We start from the raw sequence: 20,518 nt of genomic DNA, 5'->3' as shown, positions 1-20,518 counted from the left end.
ATATATTTGCAAATGTCCTCAGTGAAAGGAGGTCATTGACCTCAAGAGAAATCCATACTTTAATTGTCTTTAAGTGACAGGATGGAAGTAAGTGTTTGATATTGAAGGTTCGTTATCCCAGGGGAACATTTGCTACAGTTTTTCACGTAACGGTGTTTTTTTTCTTTTGCGACAACGAGACAACCTTGATTGAGACGGCTTGCTTTAGTCTGAATAGATGCGTGTTTTAATCACAGCTCTGTAATGAGGCCCTCCCCAGCTGGAAGGCTGTTGACGCGGCTGCTTTGATCAGTGGCCCATGGACACAGGATTACACTGCTAACACACGACGCTAATGGAGCCACGGGGCAAAAAGCACACACACACACACACACACACGTCTAAACACAATGCAGCACGCACACAAATTTAAGAAATATACATACTACCGCACACTCAACCTCTGACAAGGGCACAGGCGCATAAGCCAGTGTCTTGTTGTCACGCAGCCCATTGTGTCGGGCCCTTTCATCCGTTCGTGCCGGTTTGGGTCGGCTGAGATTTAGGCCCGGAGTCGAAGTCTCTGCCAAAGAGGGCTCAGTGAGAAAGGTCCAAAGCTCAGCGCTGACACACAGCCCAACTCCAGAGACTAATGGTTTGTAGCTCGCGACATATGTTGCTTTGTGTAATTGCTTTAATTGCTGTCATTGTACGTAATGGTGGGTCTTTTTCATCTTCCCTGGTGGTGTAGGCATTCTGCTAATTATATCTGTCAGCCCTGCAGCCTAAACCAGCATTTCACAGCAAATTCAGAGCAGTGGGAGTGTTTCTGTATACTATTGGTGTACGTGTGGATGTAAATGACTGACTGCAGAGTGTGAGAATAGCTTATGAATCATTAGAATTTAGGTAATTTAAAGACTCCCCATCGTGGATCTGTCTAATGGAAGTGTGGTGAAGTTGGAACCTTGATTTTCTCTTGATTGCTTTTGCTTTTGCTTTTAATTCAAATTCATCCGAGTTGTAAACAACTATAATGGTGTAGAAAAGCAAAAACAAGATTATTATTTTTCTGCGCTCCAGGTACGACACCATCACCAACCAGTGGGAGACGGTTTGTCCTCTTCCCAAGCCGGTCCATTCTGCGGCAGCCACGGTGTGCGGAGGGAAGGTCTACGTGTTCGGAGGCGTGAACGAGGCCGGCCGCTCGGCGGGTGTCCTCCAGTCCTACGTACCGCGGAGCAACACTTGGAGCTTCATCGAATCCCCCATGATAGGTAAGACAGGTGACAACACACACACACTTTCACACACAAGCTGCAGCACAGTGTGGAGACGGTACGTCCTCAGGGGACGTGTTGCGATTCTGATTTGATATTCCCAAATGTGTGGTTTCTCTTTCCTCATTATGCATTTTTTTCCATTTGCAAGACAATTAAACGCTCAAAAAAAACAAAACATGAATAATAATGTTTGCTTTTTATTAATAATGTGGCACCAAAACTACAAAAGGCACATATCGCAACATTACCGTACCCATTCATATGCACAGATTCCTCTAATCCTCGGTCATTGACATCGTTTTATCTCATAAGAGAGTCTTTGAGGCCTCCGTTATGGTTGCCCGGTTGCCTAGCAACAGTGTCCTCACAACTCCACCCGCTCGCATATCTTCCGCATCGCGTGCTCGACCTCTTCCGACAAAAAACCCGTGAACTCCCGATTGCCATTTGAAGGCAACATGTCGTCGCACAGTAGATGACTTTGTGAGGAGGAATCCGAGGAGCACGTGGAAGATTTTGATATAAACGCCAGTAAATTGACCAACATGTCAACGTGGGACGTCCAGACGTACAGATATTTAAGGGTAGGAAGTGCAAAGGGAACATGAAGCACTTCCTACCCTTAAATGTAGGAAGTGCTTCATGCTCTGTCGTTATAATGAGAAGACCACAGCTGAAATGATAGGTGGGTCCGACCTCAGCTCCTGACATGTTATTGGCCAAACTCCGCAGTTATTCACCGCACAAACTCTGCAGCCACATCCCAGTCAGAGCCACCAAGGGACCCGTGAAGGACACAGGACCAGAAGAAACACTTTAAGTAAGCTCTGCCAAAACTCCCAGACAGCAGGAAGAACACACCGTGTAAAACTCAGCGTGATTCAGAAGCACTGACAGCTGTGTTCCCACTGCGGAGATCTTATCCACAGGCAGGTTTATTTTCACAAAAATATATCCTTGAACGGTGCCGCACAGAGATGATTGCTATTGATTTGAACATATCCTCAGAGCCTTTAATATTTGGGCCTGGACAACACTATTACACACATATACACACATGCTCCGTTTAAACCCAACCCATAGCATTGCTTGTGTTTCAGAAATAATTAATATGCTTATTTGCTTATTTATGAAGAGTTAGATGAAAAGATTGAGGAGATGAACCTGAACTCTCCACCAAAAAGTGAATATGGGTATTTCTAAAAATGTCAAATGATTCCTATAAAGCTGCAGCAGAAAGCTTAAAACCCCTCTATGTTTATGTTCATTTAAATTCACTTTCCACACGAATACAAATTCTATATTTCATGCTGGATTATCTTATTTAAGATGTTGGCAAATGGTGGATTCTCAGGGCATAGAGCTGTCCCAAATGCTGCTTTTATAAAATAGAATTAATATCCCAAACGGTGGCACACTGTTGCTGCAGGCACTACTCAGCGCGTCAGAGAGAAACACTGGGTCAGAAATGTATTTGAATTCAAATGTTTCCTCGCACAAAGTTGTTTTTGTCATTAAAGCGCCGGTGCCGAGGCACTTCCCTCCACACTGGTGCCCAGAAACCTTCTCTCCGCTATTAGTGCCTTTTTAGAGCGAGGCTACTGTGACCGAAATTATGATTATGTAACGCGGGTGTTTGGGGCGAGAGCAGTATGGTATTAAAGGTCTGACAGAGCAGCTGGCAGAGGAGGAATAAGAGAAAAATACTGCTGAGAAACACACACACACACACACACACACATACAGAGATGCAGACACACAGCCTCTCCTCGCCTCATACCAACTATACATCCCCCAGAGGCACAGGTACACAGTGCATGAATTATGTAACGAGCCAGGAGGTTACTCCACATTTGCGTATGTGTGTGTGAGTGCATGCGTGCATGGTGTTTGTCTTTGTGTGTTAAGGGTAGACGCAGACAGACAGACCGTCATCTGTCAGGGTGTGGATGAGCCTGCGTCTGACAGCCAACGAGCCGGCAGATAATGGACAGGTTTAGTGCTTCCTGTGAAATTGGGCCGGCGATGATTTTAGTGAGCCGGTGGGGAGCGCTTCTCCATCAACCCTCTGCCTCCCTCCATCGCTCTCCCCCTCTAATCTCTCTGTTCATCCCTCCCTCTATCGCTCGCTCTCTTTCCCCTCTCACTGTCTCCCCCTCCGCACGCCTCATCCCTCCTTCTCTCGAGGTCTCTCTGCACTGTCTTATCGACTGACACAAATACAGTCGTGTGTGTGTGTGTGTGTGTGTGTGTGTGCGTGTGTGCGTATGTGTTTTCCCTCTGCATGGACCAATCTCCCGCATGAACTGCAAATGGGTTTCACAAACACTTATCAGGACTGACTCCCTATCTCTTGCAGAGTGAAAAATAATATTCCGTATGCCAGAAATAGTGCCTTCAACAAGTCTATCGAGGTGCCTCGTGTCTCGGCAGCGTCATTACTCTCCTTTGTCTTCGATACGTCCGTCTACTGAGCAGCATGCACTGAAACATGGGAGCATAATTGAGTCCCCTCACCTGCAGTTAACAATTCATAAAGTCTCTCGACTTGACCTTAAAAGGTCAGTTCACCCAAATAACCATAATGTCAAGGCAGCACAAGGTGAAAGGAACTTTGTTTGTGTAGAGAAAATGACATTTCGGGAAAATCCATAAGCCTTTGTGATTCAGTCTTACATTTAATACTGCAGCACAGTGTGGTGTGAGGACACTTTCCCATATTTTTCATTATGTTCTCTCACAAAAAACATACAGAGATTTGAATATCCAAAATCACGTCCAGTCAAAGACAGAGTCTTCTAACCGTCGTCTTCCCACACAGAGAAGATGCCATCTTTAGTAAGAACCAGTGGCCCTAACTTATGGAACTTGTGTTTTCTATTTTGATTACAGAACATGTTTTTTGGGTGACACTAGCTGCATGGCTCGGGGATGGAAATGTTGTGTTTGTCAGTCCACCACTTTTGTGCAGGCACGTGTGACATCCGTGTTCCCCTCATGATGACTTGTAACAACGTTGGTGATCGCGTTAGTTTCTATCCATCTTCAAGCCATCAGGACACAATTTCAATTTGTTCAACACTTAAGTTTATGACCGGATATCTACAGAGCTAGTAACAGTCCTATCCTCCCCTGCTGTACTCGTATGCTTATGTCAGCATCCTAAGGTGTAATGTTTAACAGGCTCACACCACCTTAGTTCAGTGTGCCAGCATGCTAAACATTACACCTTACTATGCTGACATTAGCATTTTTTTCGAAGCCCGTAGGAGACTTAATTAAAATAATATAAATTTGAAAATAAAATTCTAATTCCAATTAAAATGCAATTAAGCGTGAGTGAGTGCAGGTGCAGTCTTACAGAGCCACATGGCTTTACACTCGTCTTGTTTTTAAATGTCATACAGCACCTGACACGAGCCCTTGCTGGGATGTTGTCCTCTGCCTTTCTTTAATACACTAACTGCTACTAAAGAAATGGGAACTACCAGAACTGTTCATAGTGTGTTCTATGGAGTAATTGGGGAACTGGTTCTGGAATAGTGTAGATTGAATGAGGAGATATTGGTGATTATAATCCTAGTTTTTCATTCCATTCCCCTCCAATATGTCATGATGGATATTAAACTGAGCGGTAGATCTTTAATAATCCTCTAACAATACATATTCTGCATCTGCTTCATCAGGACTGTTTATGACACACTATACTAAGACATGCATCATTTTGGTCCAGTGACCATTTGAAAAAACCATCACACATCTGTTCACTCATCATCTCAGGCAGATCCACATGAAAACACAAACACCATACTTCACCCTGAGTGCGTCCCCCTGCAGACCGACAGGTCTGCATCGAATGCTCGTCTCCAAAGCAGAGGCGCTGCGGCCAGACTGCTTTATCAGGAAATTGACAGCAGAACAGCTACTTGCTTAAATTACATATCAGCCAGGCACGGCGGTTGAGAGAGTCATTATGGAGCTGGAGGAGGATAAGGGGAACATGTCAGAGCAAGAGATGTGGTGAAGGTGGAGTGTTTCCATCGCTACCTAATTGGACCCCCTCCCCCACCCCCACCCGTTCTCCATCATACTTAATTAAATGAAATCATCCTCTGCTCTTTTTGTCCCATCATTTTAAAGGCTGCTCTTATTCTCCTCACATCACATACAAGGACATTGTGTGAAAAAGAAAAAGTTTTGGCCGCTCCAATTACCTTGTTGTAATCTTATCTAAGCTTCTGGCAGCAAGAACTGCTGCTTCTTTGTCCTATTTACTCCTGTTCCCCCGTGCCCTCTGGGGGGGACACAGTAACAGGGTACCCAGCACTTCATCCCCCCCGTCTTTCAGAGGACAATGTCTTGTGTATTCCTTTTTTATTGTTCTTCCTCCGCCTGTGACTGACCACATTTCCATGTTGCTGTAATGCCGCAGCTTTGTGATGACGACTGATGTTTGGGAGTCTTTATCGGAGAGAGGAGTCTTATCTAGAGCTGTACAGTATACAGTGCTGGTATAATTCAGTGGTATGTATGTGTGCGTGCGTGTCATTGCTGTGGGAGTGTTCTGGTTTTGTAGAATCAGATATCTGCTGTGTTGATGATGCAGGTACCAGATAGGAACAGATGCGAGGGAACAGCAAGGTGTTTGTTTAGACAGCAGCCGCACATTTCATCATAGCCGTGTGTGTGTGTGTGTGTTTTCATTTGTTTGCTGTCCTTGACCCCAGCCCGAGGGGTCCCAGACTCGGTGACTAAGCTGTTTTATCAGAGTGTGAGAGGCTGCGTCAGCCCGTGTCGCCCCGCAGGCACAGCTGTACTTCTATCGCCGCTGCCGTGTTAAAACCTCGTTTTGCTGTCTTTTCCACTTCCCCGTTTCATGTAGAACGTGGTCAGTTGTGGATTCTCGGCCGAGTTTTCTAACATCAGAGATGTGAAGCGAGACAAAGTCCATTGTGAGTCTCGCAGAACAGCAAGATGTGTCTCAGAATTTGAAAGTTTTCAGCTTGTACTTGTGTGCTCTTTACTGTATCTCATTGTTGTTAAGGCAGAACCGGCTTGTTTTCCGCGGCGAAGGCCAGGGGACAGCAGCAGAAGCAAAGTGGCGAAGAGATGTTGAAACCCCAAAGCAGTCCTTTGAGATTAACCAAATCAGAATGAGGTATACCTGCCTCGTACCTCTCCGAACACTCAAACCCGTTGCTTACCGTGGGTCCACGGGAGAGAGGCAGGACGCAGTGGTTAGAGCTTCTGTGGGGAGAAAGGTTTTTCCTTTGAGAGCATCCTGTTATTATTCTGCCTCAGGCGCCGAGCGGAGAGAAATGAGTGTTCTGTGTTTATGGGACCTAACACAAAACATCATGTACACACGCTTATGCTGGCACACACACACACACACACACACACACACACACACACACACACACACACACACACACACACACACACACACACACACACACACACACACACGCATGCTCGGCAGCGGCATATCAATGAGAAGAAGGTAAAAGGAAAAAACGTAAATACGTCAGGCAGAATGTGAGGAGGACCAATCAGTGGCAACTTGTTTCTCAAGGGGTGAAATTGAAGCTGATGCCTCAGATGGTTGCAGTGGAATTTCAGAATAGATTTCTGTGCACATGAAACAACTGCATGGAGTCATTTACAGGCTAATGTTCAGTGGGTTTTGTTTCATCTCTTTGTCAGTCAGTCAGAAATATGACGTACCATGACAATATGTGCAGACATTCATGGTCCCAAGAGGATGAATCGTCCCATCAGTCTCAGCTGTACTGTGTTTAGGGATGATAAGCAAATGTGTGTATGCTAACATGCTACAGGAGGATAGTGACCATGGTAACATGGAACCTTACACCAGCATGTAAGCATTGTCATTATGAGCATGTTAGCATGCTGGCATTAGCATTTAGTTCATCGCACTGCTGTACGGGAGTGTAGCCTCCCAAGCTGTACTTTTAGGGTCAGGTACATAAAGCAAGTACGCCATTTATCACATAAACTGGTACCTATATATAAAAAAGATTATGCAGTGAGAATGTGCACATTTCACGCATTCCTCAGACCGGGCGTACACATGGTTGTGATAAGGAGAAGATTAAATATGAGAGAGATGTAGCATTAGAGTAAAACATTGTTTAAGTTGTTCATCACTGATCGTTGTCTTTCTGTAAAGTGCCAAACACAGGTTTCTAAATGTCATTTTAAGTGATTCATGGGTGATGAATTCCATCCATTCGTTTTTATTTCCATTAATCTGTTGATTTTTTCATCGTATCCTGAATTATGAAGCACTTTGGTGGTCTGTTGTATTATAAATGAGATAAAGGTGATAGATATTTTATGAATTAAATATTCATCACCCTTCTGACGTTTAATAATAATGATTGAGTTGCTTCTGCGGTGATGGTTTAGGTGCGTGTGATGGATTGGTGGTATGGGGTCTCTAAACAGCCACAGCCGGGCGTAACGCTGTCGGAGAATGTCGTCGATGCATGTGCAGCTTTATAAATCTGACTAAAAGCATGCATGTCTTAGTCTTGTTGTTACAGAACATTAGGAGTTGAAGTGCAGTAGCTGAAAACGTAACGCAGTGCAGCTCATTCAGAGTGTCAGCCTGCAGAAACACCTCTCGCCTCCAGAGATGACCTGTTAATTAAACATGTCGGACTGCTCTCAGCAGCAGGAGGAGAGGCAGAGACGAGGAGGAGGTGGCTCCACTACATGAGAGTGGGGTGGGGGGGGGCCTCTGTCGTCATTAAGGCGTCAGACGTTCCTCCTCCTGTTGCCCGTCTTCAGTGAGGGATGTCTGTCCGTCGTGGTAGAAAACAGCGAGGACGGCGGCTCACGGCCAAAGTGTCGGTGCATTATTCATGCTGCTTGTAAATTGGCCAGCTGCAGACTGCTCGGGAGGAATTGCTCTGAGTTTGAAACACACGTCCTCTTCCACACACAGCAGGACTGCTGCTCGCAAGCTGCAGGTTTCCAATGGCATTGTTCTGCACAAACCACTGTTTCATTTTGTTTCCCATCATCCATAATTCTACAGCGGTGCTGCTTCAATGCCTTTGTTTTCCTCCTGTGCTCCGTACTGTATCAGATTGAATTATACAGTATGCACAGTGGGCAGTATCCCACCTGTTCACTCATATATTCCCAATACATGTGCGCAGATGTGAATCTATAGATGTGCCAGAGGGCGTAATGCAATTGTGAATTATTGGGACTTAGGTAACTCTTTTATATTGCTGCCGAGCCCAAACATATTTCGGAGCAGAACCCAATAAAGCCACAGTGATTTATGAACTCCGCTCTTTCACCGGTTTGCCATCCATTCTCTCTATACTTTTTTTCCCCCCCCAAAGCAATCTTGAGAATGACACATCTGAAAAGTGATAAGGAGAATGTTGATGATGGTTTCTGCCTGCGGCCTGGGTGCTGAAGAGGGAACAGAAGAAAAGAAAAACAAATTGATGCCATTGTACTGAATGGAAACGTCTGCTGCATGCGAGAATGACATTCAAACAATAGCTCTGTGTTTTCTTCAGCAAAAATCTCTAAACCTTTTTCTCTCTCTCTCCCTCTCTCTCTCTCTCTCTCTCCCCCTCTCCCTCATATCTTTAGATAACAAATACGCCCCTGCAGTGAGTCTAAACGGTTTAATATTCATCCTGGGAGGAGCCTACGCTCGAGCCACCACTATATACGACCCAGACAAAGGCAACATCAAGGCTGGTCCCAACATGAATCACTCTCGGCAGTTCTGCAGGTAACAGATTATGAATGTAGCCGTGACACACGGAAGTTAAATCCCCCAGCGTGGAATTGTAAAGATTGTTCAAAAGCTCCAATTGTTTGCCTGTTCTGTGTGAAGCTTCTAAAACCCCGACATCATCAGCCAGCCTCAAATACTATTTAAGACTCAAGTTTAGATCCGTCTTTGTGTCATAACGGGTAAGCAGGTAATTAAAACAAAATGACCTGCGCTGACTGTTTCCAACACACTGCATCCTGGCTGTGAAACTTCTGCCTCGGTAGAAACACTAGTTTCTAATTCATTGTGTTGTTTTTAAACGGCTGGATCAGTAGTGTCATCCGTCACGCTGACAAAAACCATCCGTTCGATTAGACGTAGCGCTGTCTGTTTCTCTCAAAGCACTGAATCATTATGTGTTGTGCTGAGATATGATTCATTTGTATTTTTCTCTGCACATATTTAAGTGAGTTAAATGTTTGTTCCTAAAAAAGAGGCCCAAGACCCTTATTTTTTCCGCTTTTGCATAATCTGAGAAAGAAAGAAGCACAAAATACATGTGGGATGCAATTACAGGCCGTGTTGTTATGTGCAGAATGTATAACTTAATCACGTTGTCAGAGTTATCGATAAGCTGCAGCAGCACGCGCCAGGCAGCTGTTCTGCTGCATTTAACTAAGTCTGACGCGAGAGAGAGAGAGAGAGAGAGAGAGAGAGAGAGAGAGAGAGAGAGAGAGAGAGAGAGAGAGAGAGAGAGAGAGAGAGATGCGGGAAAAAAAAAAGGATGGAAGCAACAACAACAAACACACAGAGCTGCCAAAAGAGAAACACACAGATGCTCAGAAACGGCGCTATCTGCGGTGCACGGCCCCGCACAGAGGAGGAAGTCTAGCAGGTCATCGTGCAGGAGAGCTGATATCCTCCCCTCGCTGCGTCCGGCCCTCTGCAGGCCTGCACCGCCCCTCTGTTTATCAGTAAGAGCAGCTCCAGGCTTTGCCCTGCGCTCTTCCCCATTTTCGGATCAGCTGTGCGCACTCTCCGAGTAGATTTAGGCTTTATGTAATAATCTGTTACATTCCCGACAGTGTTGTGAATGTGTGCAATAGGACTGCATGTGTGTATTTGAGCGTGCACCTTATGTAAATGCAGATCGTTCCAAACCCCAACAGGAGCACAAAGCCCTAATCAGCTTACAGCCCAAGTTTTAATCCTTTCCTCACACAAACTCCTGTTTCTGTTTCTCATATCAAATGAGAACATTTGTAGAGATATTTGCTTTTTCATTAGTTTTCTCTCTCGCCCTCAAGAGGTAATCTAATGTGTGTGTGTGTGTGTGTGTGTGTTTCCCCCCCCCCCCCCCCCGCCACACAAAGTAGCCTTGTTGGGCACGTCGGCAGCATGTGTGAGCGATGCCAAACAATCTCAGGCACCGATCAGCAAGTTAATGTTAAAGCATCGTGTGCCATAAAGGGTAGAGTACAGTATAGAATTCCATAAAAGGTCACGGTAGCATGCCATAAAAAAGTCATAATGTTATTAAAAGGTAGTCAATAGTATAATATTTCATCAAAATGAGTTAATTGTTTAGCTTTAGGGGTGTTGGTGGGCATATTGTGTTGACGGAGCGAGGCCAGCTGCTAAGTTAACTAGCTTCATATTCAACAGAGATCGAACCCTCCACTGAAAGCAGATACACGTATTACTAAAATTCTAACTTTTTTAAAAGGAAGTTTTTGAAAAAGACCAACTCTGTGTCTACCTTTGCAGCGCTGTGATCGTGGACGGGAAGATCTACGCCACAGGAGGCATCGTGAGCAGCGAGGGTCCGGCCCTCGGCAACATGGAGACCTTCGACCCCTGCGCCAACACTTGGACGCTCCTGCAGTCGCTGCCCTGCCCGCTCTTCAGACACGGCTGCGTGGTCATCAAGAAGTACATTCAGAGCGGCTGAGTGAGGGAGGGAGGGAGGGAGGGGGGCCTCGGACCCGGACCCGGTCACACCGGGTCGACGGCGAACACCAGCTGAGCTCCGGGTGTGGGACGATGTGCGACGGCAGCTTAGGGCCGGGGGGGGGGGGGCGGTCGGTCCACGAACCTCTGGACTTGACGCCAGCATCCATCCGCTCTGTTACTTGTCCCGCCTCCCAAAAAAAAAAAAAACAAGCCCTGTGCAGAATGTACTCATGTTCAACTACTCAGCCATGTCAGGTGACGATACCTAACCTCCAGTACTGTATGTGTCATGGTGGTAGTTCATCCTCTCATCCAACAGGCACAGGGGCCCCTCTTAGTAAACTACAAAGTCCTTGGTTCTTTCGATGAAGTCATCATTGTTTCAGTTCTGTCGTCTCCAGATCTCTGTAAACCATATTCCTTTAGTATACTCGGGCTCAGCGCACTGAAAGCCAGTGAAGATCCACATTTCTGTCCCTTTTTGAGAATTACGTTCAACAGGCGTCGGCCATTCATTAGAGTTTCTTTGTGGTGTATAAACATTTTCATTTAGTTGTGACATCTACAGGACAGGAGGACACGTGAAGGAAAGGATTCCACCGAGTGTGTTCCTCTCTGTCAGTGCGTGAGGAGCTTCTTCTCTCTCTCCATCCACTGTGTCGGGAGGCGGGATTCCTAGTGTGGATTTATGAGCCAATTTCAAAACCAGATTATGAACTCTGTGTAACCCAGTTCTTTTAACGACCTGCTAAACATCGGTAAACCCATTATATCTGGGTCAGGTAGGGTTTAAAGAGAGAAAACATAGATGTTTTCTTTGTTCTTGTGAAGTTTCATCTGGAGGATGAGTGGCTCGTCTTCTCCTCCCCTGGATTCACACACAGCTCTACATCGAGAGAGAGAGAGAGAGAGAGAGAGAGGGAAATCCTCCTTCCGCTGACCTCTGATCAGATGTTCAGGTTGGGACAGTTCCTCCAGGAAAAAAAGCACAATAATCACCTGTGACTGTTACCGTAGTTATCTGTTGATCCCCGCTTTAAGTCTCATGTTTCCACCTTCTTTTTGTTTTATACAACGTGTTTCATTGCAACCCTCAAGTGTTTCGGGGTTGGTGTTCGTGTAAATACAGGAAGGAAAAATGTATATTTTAAAAACCTGAAGGCAATTCTGTATAAATGTTTTTAGAAAAAAAGCAAACTGATAGGTTGGATTCAAAATGGTATGTCTGTAAATCTGTACCCAAAAAGGAGAAATTACCAATTATTATTGAAAACTAAAACATATACCAGAACATGAACGCGTCGTCACGTCTTTTCTTTGGTATAATCAAGTATCTTATGTTCTCAATGTACGGGCTTCTCATCTGTATTCAACACAGAACATGGGTGTCGAGCACATGTTCTGGAATATTAAAGAAGATGCGACTCTGTGGCTTCGATGGGTATAGTAGTCTGAAACTACAGGTGGGAGTTCCTCTTTCTGTATTTACTGCAAGAAAAATCAACACTTGAAATGTACAGTTTGCACCTTTTTATTCAAGTATAGCACAGCAGTTTATTTGAGAAATACAGTAAATGTTTCATTTCAAATATAACTTACACTAAAGAAACAATTGCAAAACAGGTGTGTTAAATTCACAAAGGGACAGAGCTACGGGGGAAGGCTTCACCAACATGAACAATGGGACAGAACGGAGTGAGGACAGAACAAACGCTCCCTCTGCACACTGGACTAAGTAGTCTCAACTACCAGACAAAAATTGGTTGTTAGTCCAAATTGGCTACAATTGATAATAAGAAAGGAAGATCGCAATGTATGACATTTAACTACCCATATTTGATTTCCATGAGTTACTAAATTCATTAAAAATAACTCTTTTGGCAGAACGTGGAGAGAAAGTGAACATTAGTCTGGTCCCGTTTCTCTTCCCGGGGCGTTTGGAGCGTCTATTGCGTCCTAATGTTAGTCTCTTCCAGTATGCCACAGTCTTAAACAAAAACACCAGAACAATGAAATAAATAGAAAAGTTGTCGCGTGTTGAACCTGAGACCTGTAAACCCTTAATATTCCCCCCCCCCACACACACACGCCAAATAAACCTGCTACACAAACGCTACGCAATTCAGCAAAAAACTGTTAAAAACGCTTCCCGATTGGTTAAATTTCAAAACGTACAAAAAGACAATTGACTGGATATTAGGTGTAAAAACGTGTTTAATAATAAATAATCTGAATCATGAGATGAAAACCTGCACACTGAATTAGAAATAAAGGCGATGGCTGTGAGAAGAGGCAGAGAACGCTTCTACGAAGGGATGAGGGCGATAACATGAAGGACGTTAAGAGAACCTGAAGCTAAAGTATAAAATATACAGTCCATGAAGGATGCTTAAAATCATCATCTGGCTCAGACGCAAACGTACATAACAATCGGAGAGATACACAAACAACTCTTGGATTACTGCAGCAGCCGCGTGTCACTGATCTGGTACCTTTGGTGGTACTGGAGATGTCGCAACAGTATTTCGGGGGGAGAGAAAATACTGTCGGTTTGTTTTTTGTACCCAGTAAACAGTTTTCGGATTAAAATAAATTAAGCTGAGGTAGCGTTGGTTTTTCTCTCTGCAGTAGTCCAAATGCTAAGCTGTCGTTGCCAGTTTGCATATTGGTCTTTGCTTTCGTCACCTAGAATGTAAGGAGAAGGCAGAGGTGAGCTGGGGGTCAGGGGTCAGGAGTGAAAGAAGAAGAAGAAGCCTCCTTCAGTCTACGACGGCCCACGTGTGGCATCTCCAAAGAGAGCGCGACGATGCCGCGACGACTCAGTAAAGCTTCAGTAAATACCTGCGTCTACTGCAGTCAGACACAGATGTGAATCCAGCTTCCCTTGTCTGGTGTGGAGGAAAACAGAGGAAATGAATCCATAAAGTCGGAACACGCATTTGAAAGGAGGAACAAAAATAATAATCATGTAATGCTTTATACACCTTAGTGACGGGCACTGCCTAGAATGGCCTTGTTCATTATGGGTTCACAAGCAAAGCATTTTATAAAAAGAAAACCGTAAAAAATTATTATCAAATACACAACATAACAGGTTGTTATGACCGTCTAATAGAACATTTCCATAGTCCCACCGTTATGACAGCACCGTGGTCACTTGGCACGGCGTGACTGGCCGCTTGACTCTCGCACCATAACTATCTTTACTTATTGTTTTGCATATGGAGAGCTGAAGGAAAGCTGGTGTTGTCGACCTCTTCTTACACCTGCTGTTCGCTCGGGTGGAGACCGACCTCTTCAACAAGTCTGGCTTTTAACAGGGCGCGAATACATTTAAATATTGAAAAAAAAAAAACATGTCAAGTGCTTGGGACGCATCTGGCCAAACACGGACACGGGAGGCAAGTATCGAAACCTACGCTTGTATTCAGATTTTCAAATGTGGATTTGTTTGTTTTCCGGGTTGGAGACGTACGAACCTAGACGGGTTATTAAATTACCTAAATACAGATATGTTTGTTCCTTTAAGGACCTCAGTGGTTAGGACCCACATAGAGTAGTAAATTTAAAAACAAAATCTGCGAAATATATCAGTTTTATATGAGGTTTTTAAATAAGGCACACACTAGGCAGTGCAATCTCTAGACGCATTCCAATTGGTACTGCTTCCAGTTCCTCGGCCGGGGTGTCGGTGAGAGAATTAACTGGCGGGCACAGCTTGAGTGGGAGGGGAAACATTCAAGACTGAATGTAATGAGCGGGGGGGGGGGGGGGGGGGGGCGGGCTACCACAAACTGTTCAGGACATGACAATCTGCTAAGAACGCCAGAGGCGGCCGATGAGAGAAGTGGCCGTGCAGCTGACCTGCAGGCGCCGTGCAGCTCGTTCACCAGTAACTCTCTCCGAATGCCGAGGGGGGCCGACGGCTCTCCACACCCGCAATGAAGAGGACATAATCGCTCCCGGTCCTGCTGTGCTAACCTCATCAAATGTGTGTTCGCACTACAACGTCTTTGTAAACTATTGTTCTGGGTGAGGATCCTCGACGGCGGCTCAGATATCGAATGAATCAAGTGGCTAAAATGGCAGCAAGATGGAGCCGCGTAAGAGCGTGGTGACAACCGGGCTATGACGAAGCATTCCACTCGTGGGGGGGGGGGGGGGGGGGAGAGACGGGCTCAGCAACATGGTTCAGTGATTCAGAACATTACACCGTCCTCTCCTAGCGGCACTCTGCATTCACACTTCTGCTGGTGACGATCTGGGTGAGTGTGTGTGTGTAAGTGTGTGCTTTTCTGGGTGTGTGTTTGTATAAAATACATGCATACCCAAGTGTCAGGGTGTGTGTGTGTGTGTGTGTGTGTGTGTATGCACGGCCTGCTCCGGAGGGGAAGAGGCCAGGTTGCGATGTGACATCACCCGATCTGTTGGTTTTGCAAGTCATCCAAGTTAAGTAAGTAAGTAGTCCCAAGAGCAGCATGGATGAAAGTTACGATAGCACCCGAGTAGCACCAGGGTTGCCCATCACGGTTGGTGTGTGTGTGTGTGTGTGTGTGTGTGTGTGTGTGTGTGACCGACACACCTCCAGGAGTTTGGTTTGTGTAGACTGGGTCTGGATCTGGCCAGGTTCCTGAGACGATAGCACCATTGAAAGTCTCTGTCCTCAACGTCGTCCTCGTTGTGTCGCCTCTCAGCAAGAAGAGGGCGCTGGGTTTTCTGTGTGTGTGTGTGTGTGTGTGTGTGTTTCTTGTGTTGAGCGCTGGACTTTGAAACTCCTTCACAGTCCGTGTGTGTCTTTGTGGTCCCACGCTGTTCAGGATCTACCTGAGTCGGTATTCTCTCCATCTCACAGGAATGTATTAAAATGCTGGATTCTCCCCTCCATCTCCTGCACCGCAAACAGAGACACACACACACACACACACCAACACAAATATTGCTTAGTCTCAACCAACACTGCAAACTCAGATGTGCGCACAAAGCATCTGTGCACCATGGTTTCAATCTTACTTGGAAACGTCCCACAGTGAACAACAGCTTTCAGCGTGATAAATGATGTAAAAATGAAGCAAAGCTGTGCTGGAATGAGACGGGCGATTTCTCTCTGCGTGAAAACAGCAGAGTTTGACACCGACTAAATCTGAACCGAGCCGGAGGAAGAGAGATGGATGTTAGCCTGCACTAGACCGTGATTAATGCCTTGAAGATGTTACACTGTGTGTGTTCTCTCATCTGAATGGCTGAGTCAGTGCGACAGACGCCGCTACAAGACACCAACGTCTACAACGAAAGTCAAGAACTTTACAGCAAAAAGCTGTTTTACTCTTCTAACGAGGGGTCAACGACGTTACATCCACCGGTAGAAGACGCGACAGTCTGCGTTCAGCTGAGAAGAAGCACGCTCGCACTAAATGCTGGAGTTTAAATGAAAAATCACTGGTTCCAGCTTCTCATATGAGTTTTTTGGGGGTTTTGGACTTCAAGTTGGACTTAAAACTAGTTAATGATATTTTATTAATCAAGAAAATAAAAGATACTTGCAGCCTAAACAATCATTTCCTGTCTGTAGATATTTCTTATTCTGCCTGTTTATTATTGTATTTAGATATAAACATCTTTAACGATTACTTTATTTACTAATGACTCCAACGACATAAGCACAACTGTAAGAACTATGAAAATGAGCCTCGAGTGTGAAATGTAACTGCTCAATAAAAAGGTTTTAAACTCTTAGGCGATGCAGTGGGCTGAAGAAGGCCGTGTTCGTGCAACACTTTATTGACCGTAAAACGCTTTGGAATTCACGAGCTAACTTATAACGACCGATGCCCTTTGCAATCCTCTCATGGCCACGAAAAAATGTTCAAGTGGTGCCAAAGTCTCCTGTTAATTAAAAGGAAGAGTACAGCGTGGCCAGCTGTTCACTTACTGATCCAGATGTAATGAAAACCAGACCCAACATTGGTTTCATTTACTCTGAATGCCTTTAAAAAAGGTCACAGGACCGATGCTGTTCTGCATGTGGTTTTAACTACTTTAACTTCCACTCCAATTACAACAACACACACACACACACACACACACACACACACACACACACAAGCTCTTTGTCCCCTCGACACGTCTTCAACATGTGTGATCTCGAGTGCATCTGCCTACAGGCCCATCGCCTCGTCATCCAAAACACAGCAGACAGTCCAACATGTCCCTGCAGTACGCGCCGTCTGTCTCACGTCGCCCCACAGATACAGCGTGGCAGAATTGCAGATTTAGGAGTTTAATTTCCCAGCGGGGCCATCAATACGGTGCATTAAAAGGAAACCCAGCATCGCCGTCGAGATGTCATCAATTTGGGACAACGGTGTTGTAAATTACTTCGGCGCACCCGCCTTCTTTGAACCGGCCGTCTCTACTTCCACCTCGGATACCGATTTCCTCCATTTCCCAGATCAAATTTCCTACAACCCCTGAGAGAACAGGGCTCTCTGTGGCGTCTGTGTGTGTGAGAAAGCAAAAACAACAACAATCTATTCTTTTTCACTCGGAAGAAAAAGCAAGAGTTGAGAGAGAACAATCAAGTGCATTGCGTCTGGATGAAGGTGTGTTTTGTCGAGCTGCTGACAGCAGATCCTCGATGATGAGAAACGGACATCTCTGCCTGATGATTGTGTCTTTATATACGACAACAACATCGGTACAACACGTCTTCAGAGACGGTCTCAAAGGAAGCCCCTTGTCTGACAATCAGAGCCAGATGTTTACCTTGATTGATATAAAGAGCACACATTGTACCGCCTATCTGCTGTGATGAGAACAAGACACAATAAAGATAATCCAACGTGTTTTAGGAACTATTCTGCAATCGACACAGCCTCCGATGTTGCTTTCAAAGACATGAAATGACCTGCCGGATAACATTTTCAGCAATTAACACAAATAAGCGGAGAAATAACCAACCCGTGTGATGTTGTACTTCAGCCAGTGGCATGTGCAGCTCTGGCAGCGCACGCATTCAGGCTAAAAAGGTCAAAGGCTCCTACAAAGTCTTAAATTGCTGTCTGAGCCTCGGGCAAATTGTAATACTAGGTCTAGGGCAATACGAACGCCAATTTGTAGACGGGAACATAGTTGGCGTGTTATTGTGTACAGGGGCAGAGACGGTCCCTCTGGCTTTAACTGGAAGCAGGGTGTAGTCCACTCCATCTGCTGAAAGGTCAGCTCTACTGGAAGAGCGAGACAAGCCGTACCCAGAGGAGGACGGCGAGGCCGAGCAAAGGAGACAAATGTGTGGACACGCTCCATTTCACTCGTCTCTACGATGTAGACACAAACAGCACGCAGCCGCAGCATTAAGTGGGAATGGCTTCAGCCGCCGTACTGAGTATGAGCCGGGCGTACGGGCGTGTATGTGCGCGTGTTGTTTTGCATTCCCTTAGGGAGGAACAAGGAGATGACCCGCTGCCGAGTCGAGATGTGTGTAGGAAACGCAGGCAAACAAAACACGTGCCAAGCGAGCTGAAATTTCTGCTCTGGAAACACCAATTTAGGCTGGCAGTATGAGATGAACCCAGACATGTGCCCCCTCCCCCCCCCCCCCCCCTCCACCAGCCGGCCTGTCGACAGGCGGCACCACCTGGCTGACTGCTCCCCTCCCTCTGACAGCCTGACAGCCAGCCCTGGCTACCGGCACCAGGACACTGCCATTCCTGGCCCGCTGTCTGCTCTGACATCCGACAGCAGCAGCAGCAGATGACCAGATGGGATTCTGGGAAAATATACAGCAGCCTTTTCTGTATGGAACACTGTCGAGAGCGATTATAAATGAGAACGGGGGGGGGGGGGGGGGGGGGTGAACCCAAAGCCGGGCGGTTATGGGTCGTACCCCGTGGACGTAAAGGTCCTTAGTGGCGAGTCCCCGGTTTGATGGCCGGACTGTTTGCTGCATATTGTTCTCCTACTTTCTGTCCCCACATTTACAATTATTACTTTTTTTATGGCATATTACAGTGAGACTTTTTATGGCGTCATATACTCACTTTTAAAAATATTTTTAGACATCCTATAACTTTTTATAACTTTTTTATGGCATACTATTCTATGACATTTTTATGACATACTATAGTCGGATTTTTTAAATATAATGGCATACTATACGATGATTTATTTATGACATAATATAAATAATATGGTCTTTTTATGACATAAAAGAAACGCAGTGGAGCGAGGCAGAGGCTGCATTATCCGTTCAAGACGATATGACTGTAGATATGGCTGGCTGGGGGGCCTTCCGGGTGTCAGAAGCTCGTGCCCCAATGCATCCTGGTATATGTAGGCACTAACTGCACGGCGCCGCGAGCTCGCACTGAGAAATGTGTTGCCTCAATTTACCATCAACGCTGATTGGACATCTAAATAGAATGTGGTGAATCCGCGGATTACTTCCTGGATTCATCCCTTCATCGTGAACACAGGAGTGCGGCTCTCACCTCCAGTAGCTGGGTCTTGTCGTACTCTCTGCGGTGTTTGTAGATACACTGGCTGAGGAGAGAGTACAGTCTCTCCAGCTGCTCCACGCTGTAGCCCTCGCTCTTCATCACCACCGTACCCAGTAGAGCCTGAGGGGGGAAGAGATACAAATGCATGACAAACAAAATAGGTTTTTATTCCTAAAAAGACACAGAACTAATATCCTAAACATGTAATAATAATAAAACAGGCAAAAACACAGCGCTGAATAACTGGTCGCACGAGATAAGCGCCGATGGTGGTGCATGGAGATGAAGAATTTGGAGGTCAGCTCTATTCAAAAGCAATTAAGATCAGAGTGACAGCTAATTTAGGCTAATCATAATTAGAACCAAGTTTACATTTCACTGCTACTTTAATTAAAACATTCTGGACAGTCAAAGGGCCTTTTAATTGACCCGTTTCTCACATTTTGCCCAAGCCAAAGTGTGTGTGTGTGTGTGTGTGTGTATTTAAACACAGAGCTCATCAGAATGCACGGACTGAGACGGCAAAGGCACAATAATTAAAGTTACTGTCACTGACGCAAGGCAAATAGAGGAACCTGGACAGGAATTAAACGGTGTGTGTGTGTGTGTGTGTGTGTGTGTGTGTGTGAGAGAGAGACGCAGTGACCACAGCGTTAAACACATAAAACCGAGGCAATGTCAAGATTAATAAAACGTGGATGTTTGTCAAAGCCGCTCATCAGCGGAGCGTCTGAGACATAATTACAGTGAGCAAAAGAGAAACGACGGAGTCAGAAAGGTCGTCTTTGTATTAATCACTGCACCGCATCCGACTGTTGGAACGACAGAACAGTCGTCTCGATTAAATGAGCCGACGACGGCTTCACGTCAACAAATACTTCAGCAGAATCTTAACTCGGGGCCACAGACACGACCGTGAGAGCGACGCGTCACTTTGTCGGGATGTGTTTTAACTCCTCTAATGGAGTTTAGATCCACCGGGACCCGAAGCTCTTAACCGGAATGTTATGAACTTTCAAGATAATTTTGGAAAATAT

At 45.5% G+C, this 20,518-nt stretch overlaps 2 protein-coding genes across 6 annotated transcripts in view; one reads left to right on the top strand and one right to left on the bottom strand.

Moving 5' to 3' along the window:
• Positions 1-11,091, top strand: part of klhl29 (kelch like family member 29) — a 188,734-nt gene extending 177,643 nt beyond the window's left edge. Inside the window, exons 15-17 of the mRNA XM_076084165.1 lie at positions 1,063-1,256; positions 8,904-9,048; positions 10,801-11,091. Coding sequence (XP_075940280.1) covers positions 1,063-1,256; positions 8,904-9,048; positions 10,801-10,984 — 523 coding nt within the window. The 3' untranslated portion in view covers positions 10,985-11,091. The remainder of the gene's footprint in view (positions 1-1,062; positions 1,257-8,903; positions 9,049-10,800) is intronic.
• A 1,410-nt stretch (positions 11,092-12,501) lies between these two features.
• atad2b (ATPase family AAA domain containing 2B) overlaps positions 12,502-20,518 on the bottom strand; it is a 59,455-nt gene continuing 51,438 nt past the window's right edge. For 3 of the 5 annotated variants that reach the window (XR_012951605.1, XR_012951606.1, XM_076084835.1), the window contains one exon: positions 19,469-19,601. Coding sequence is in view for 2 of the 5 variants with exons in the window: in XM_076084833.1 (XP_075940948.1) it covers positions 15,833-15,874; positions 19,473-19,601 (171 nt within the window). In the remaining 3 variants the exon portion in view is untranslated. Of the gene's footprint in view, positions 15,875-19,468; positions 19,602-20,518 lie in introns of those variants that run through there. The other 2 variants (XM_076084833.1, XM_076084834.1) reach the window with 1 other exon arrangement.

Source organism: Anarhichas minor, unplaced genomic scaffold, assembly GCF_050575085.1.
Source record: "Anarhichas minor isolate MPS153535 unplaced genomic scaffold, ASM5057508v1 ptg000136l, whole genome shotgun sequence".
Classification (NCBI taxonomy): Eukaryota; Metazoa; Chordata; class Actinopteri; order Perciformes; family Anarhichadidae; genus Anarhichas; species Anarhichas minor.
The sequence above is the reverse complement of the archived record's forward strand: the minus strand, read 5'-3'. Positions and strand labels throughout refer to the sequence as shown.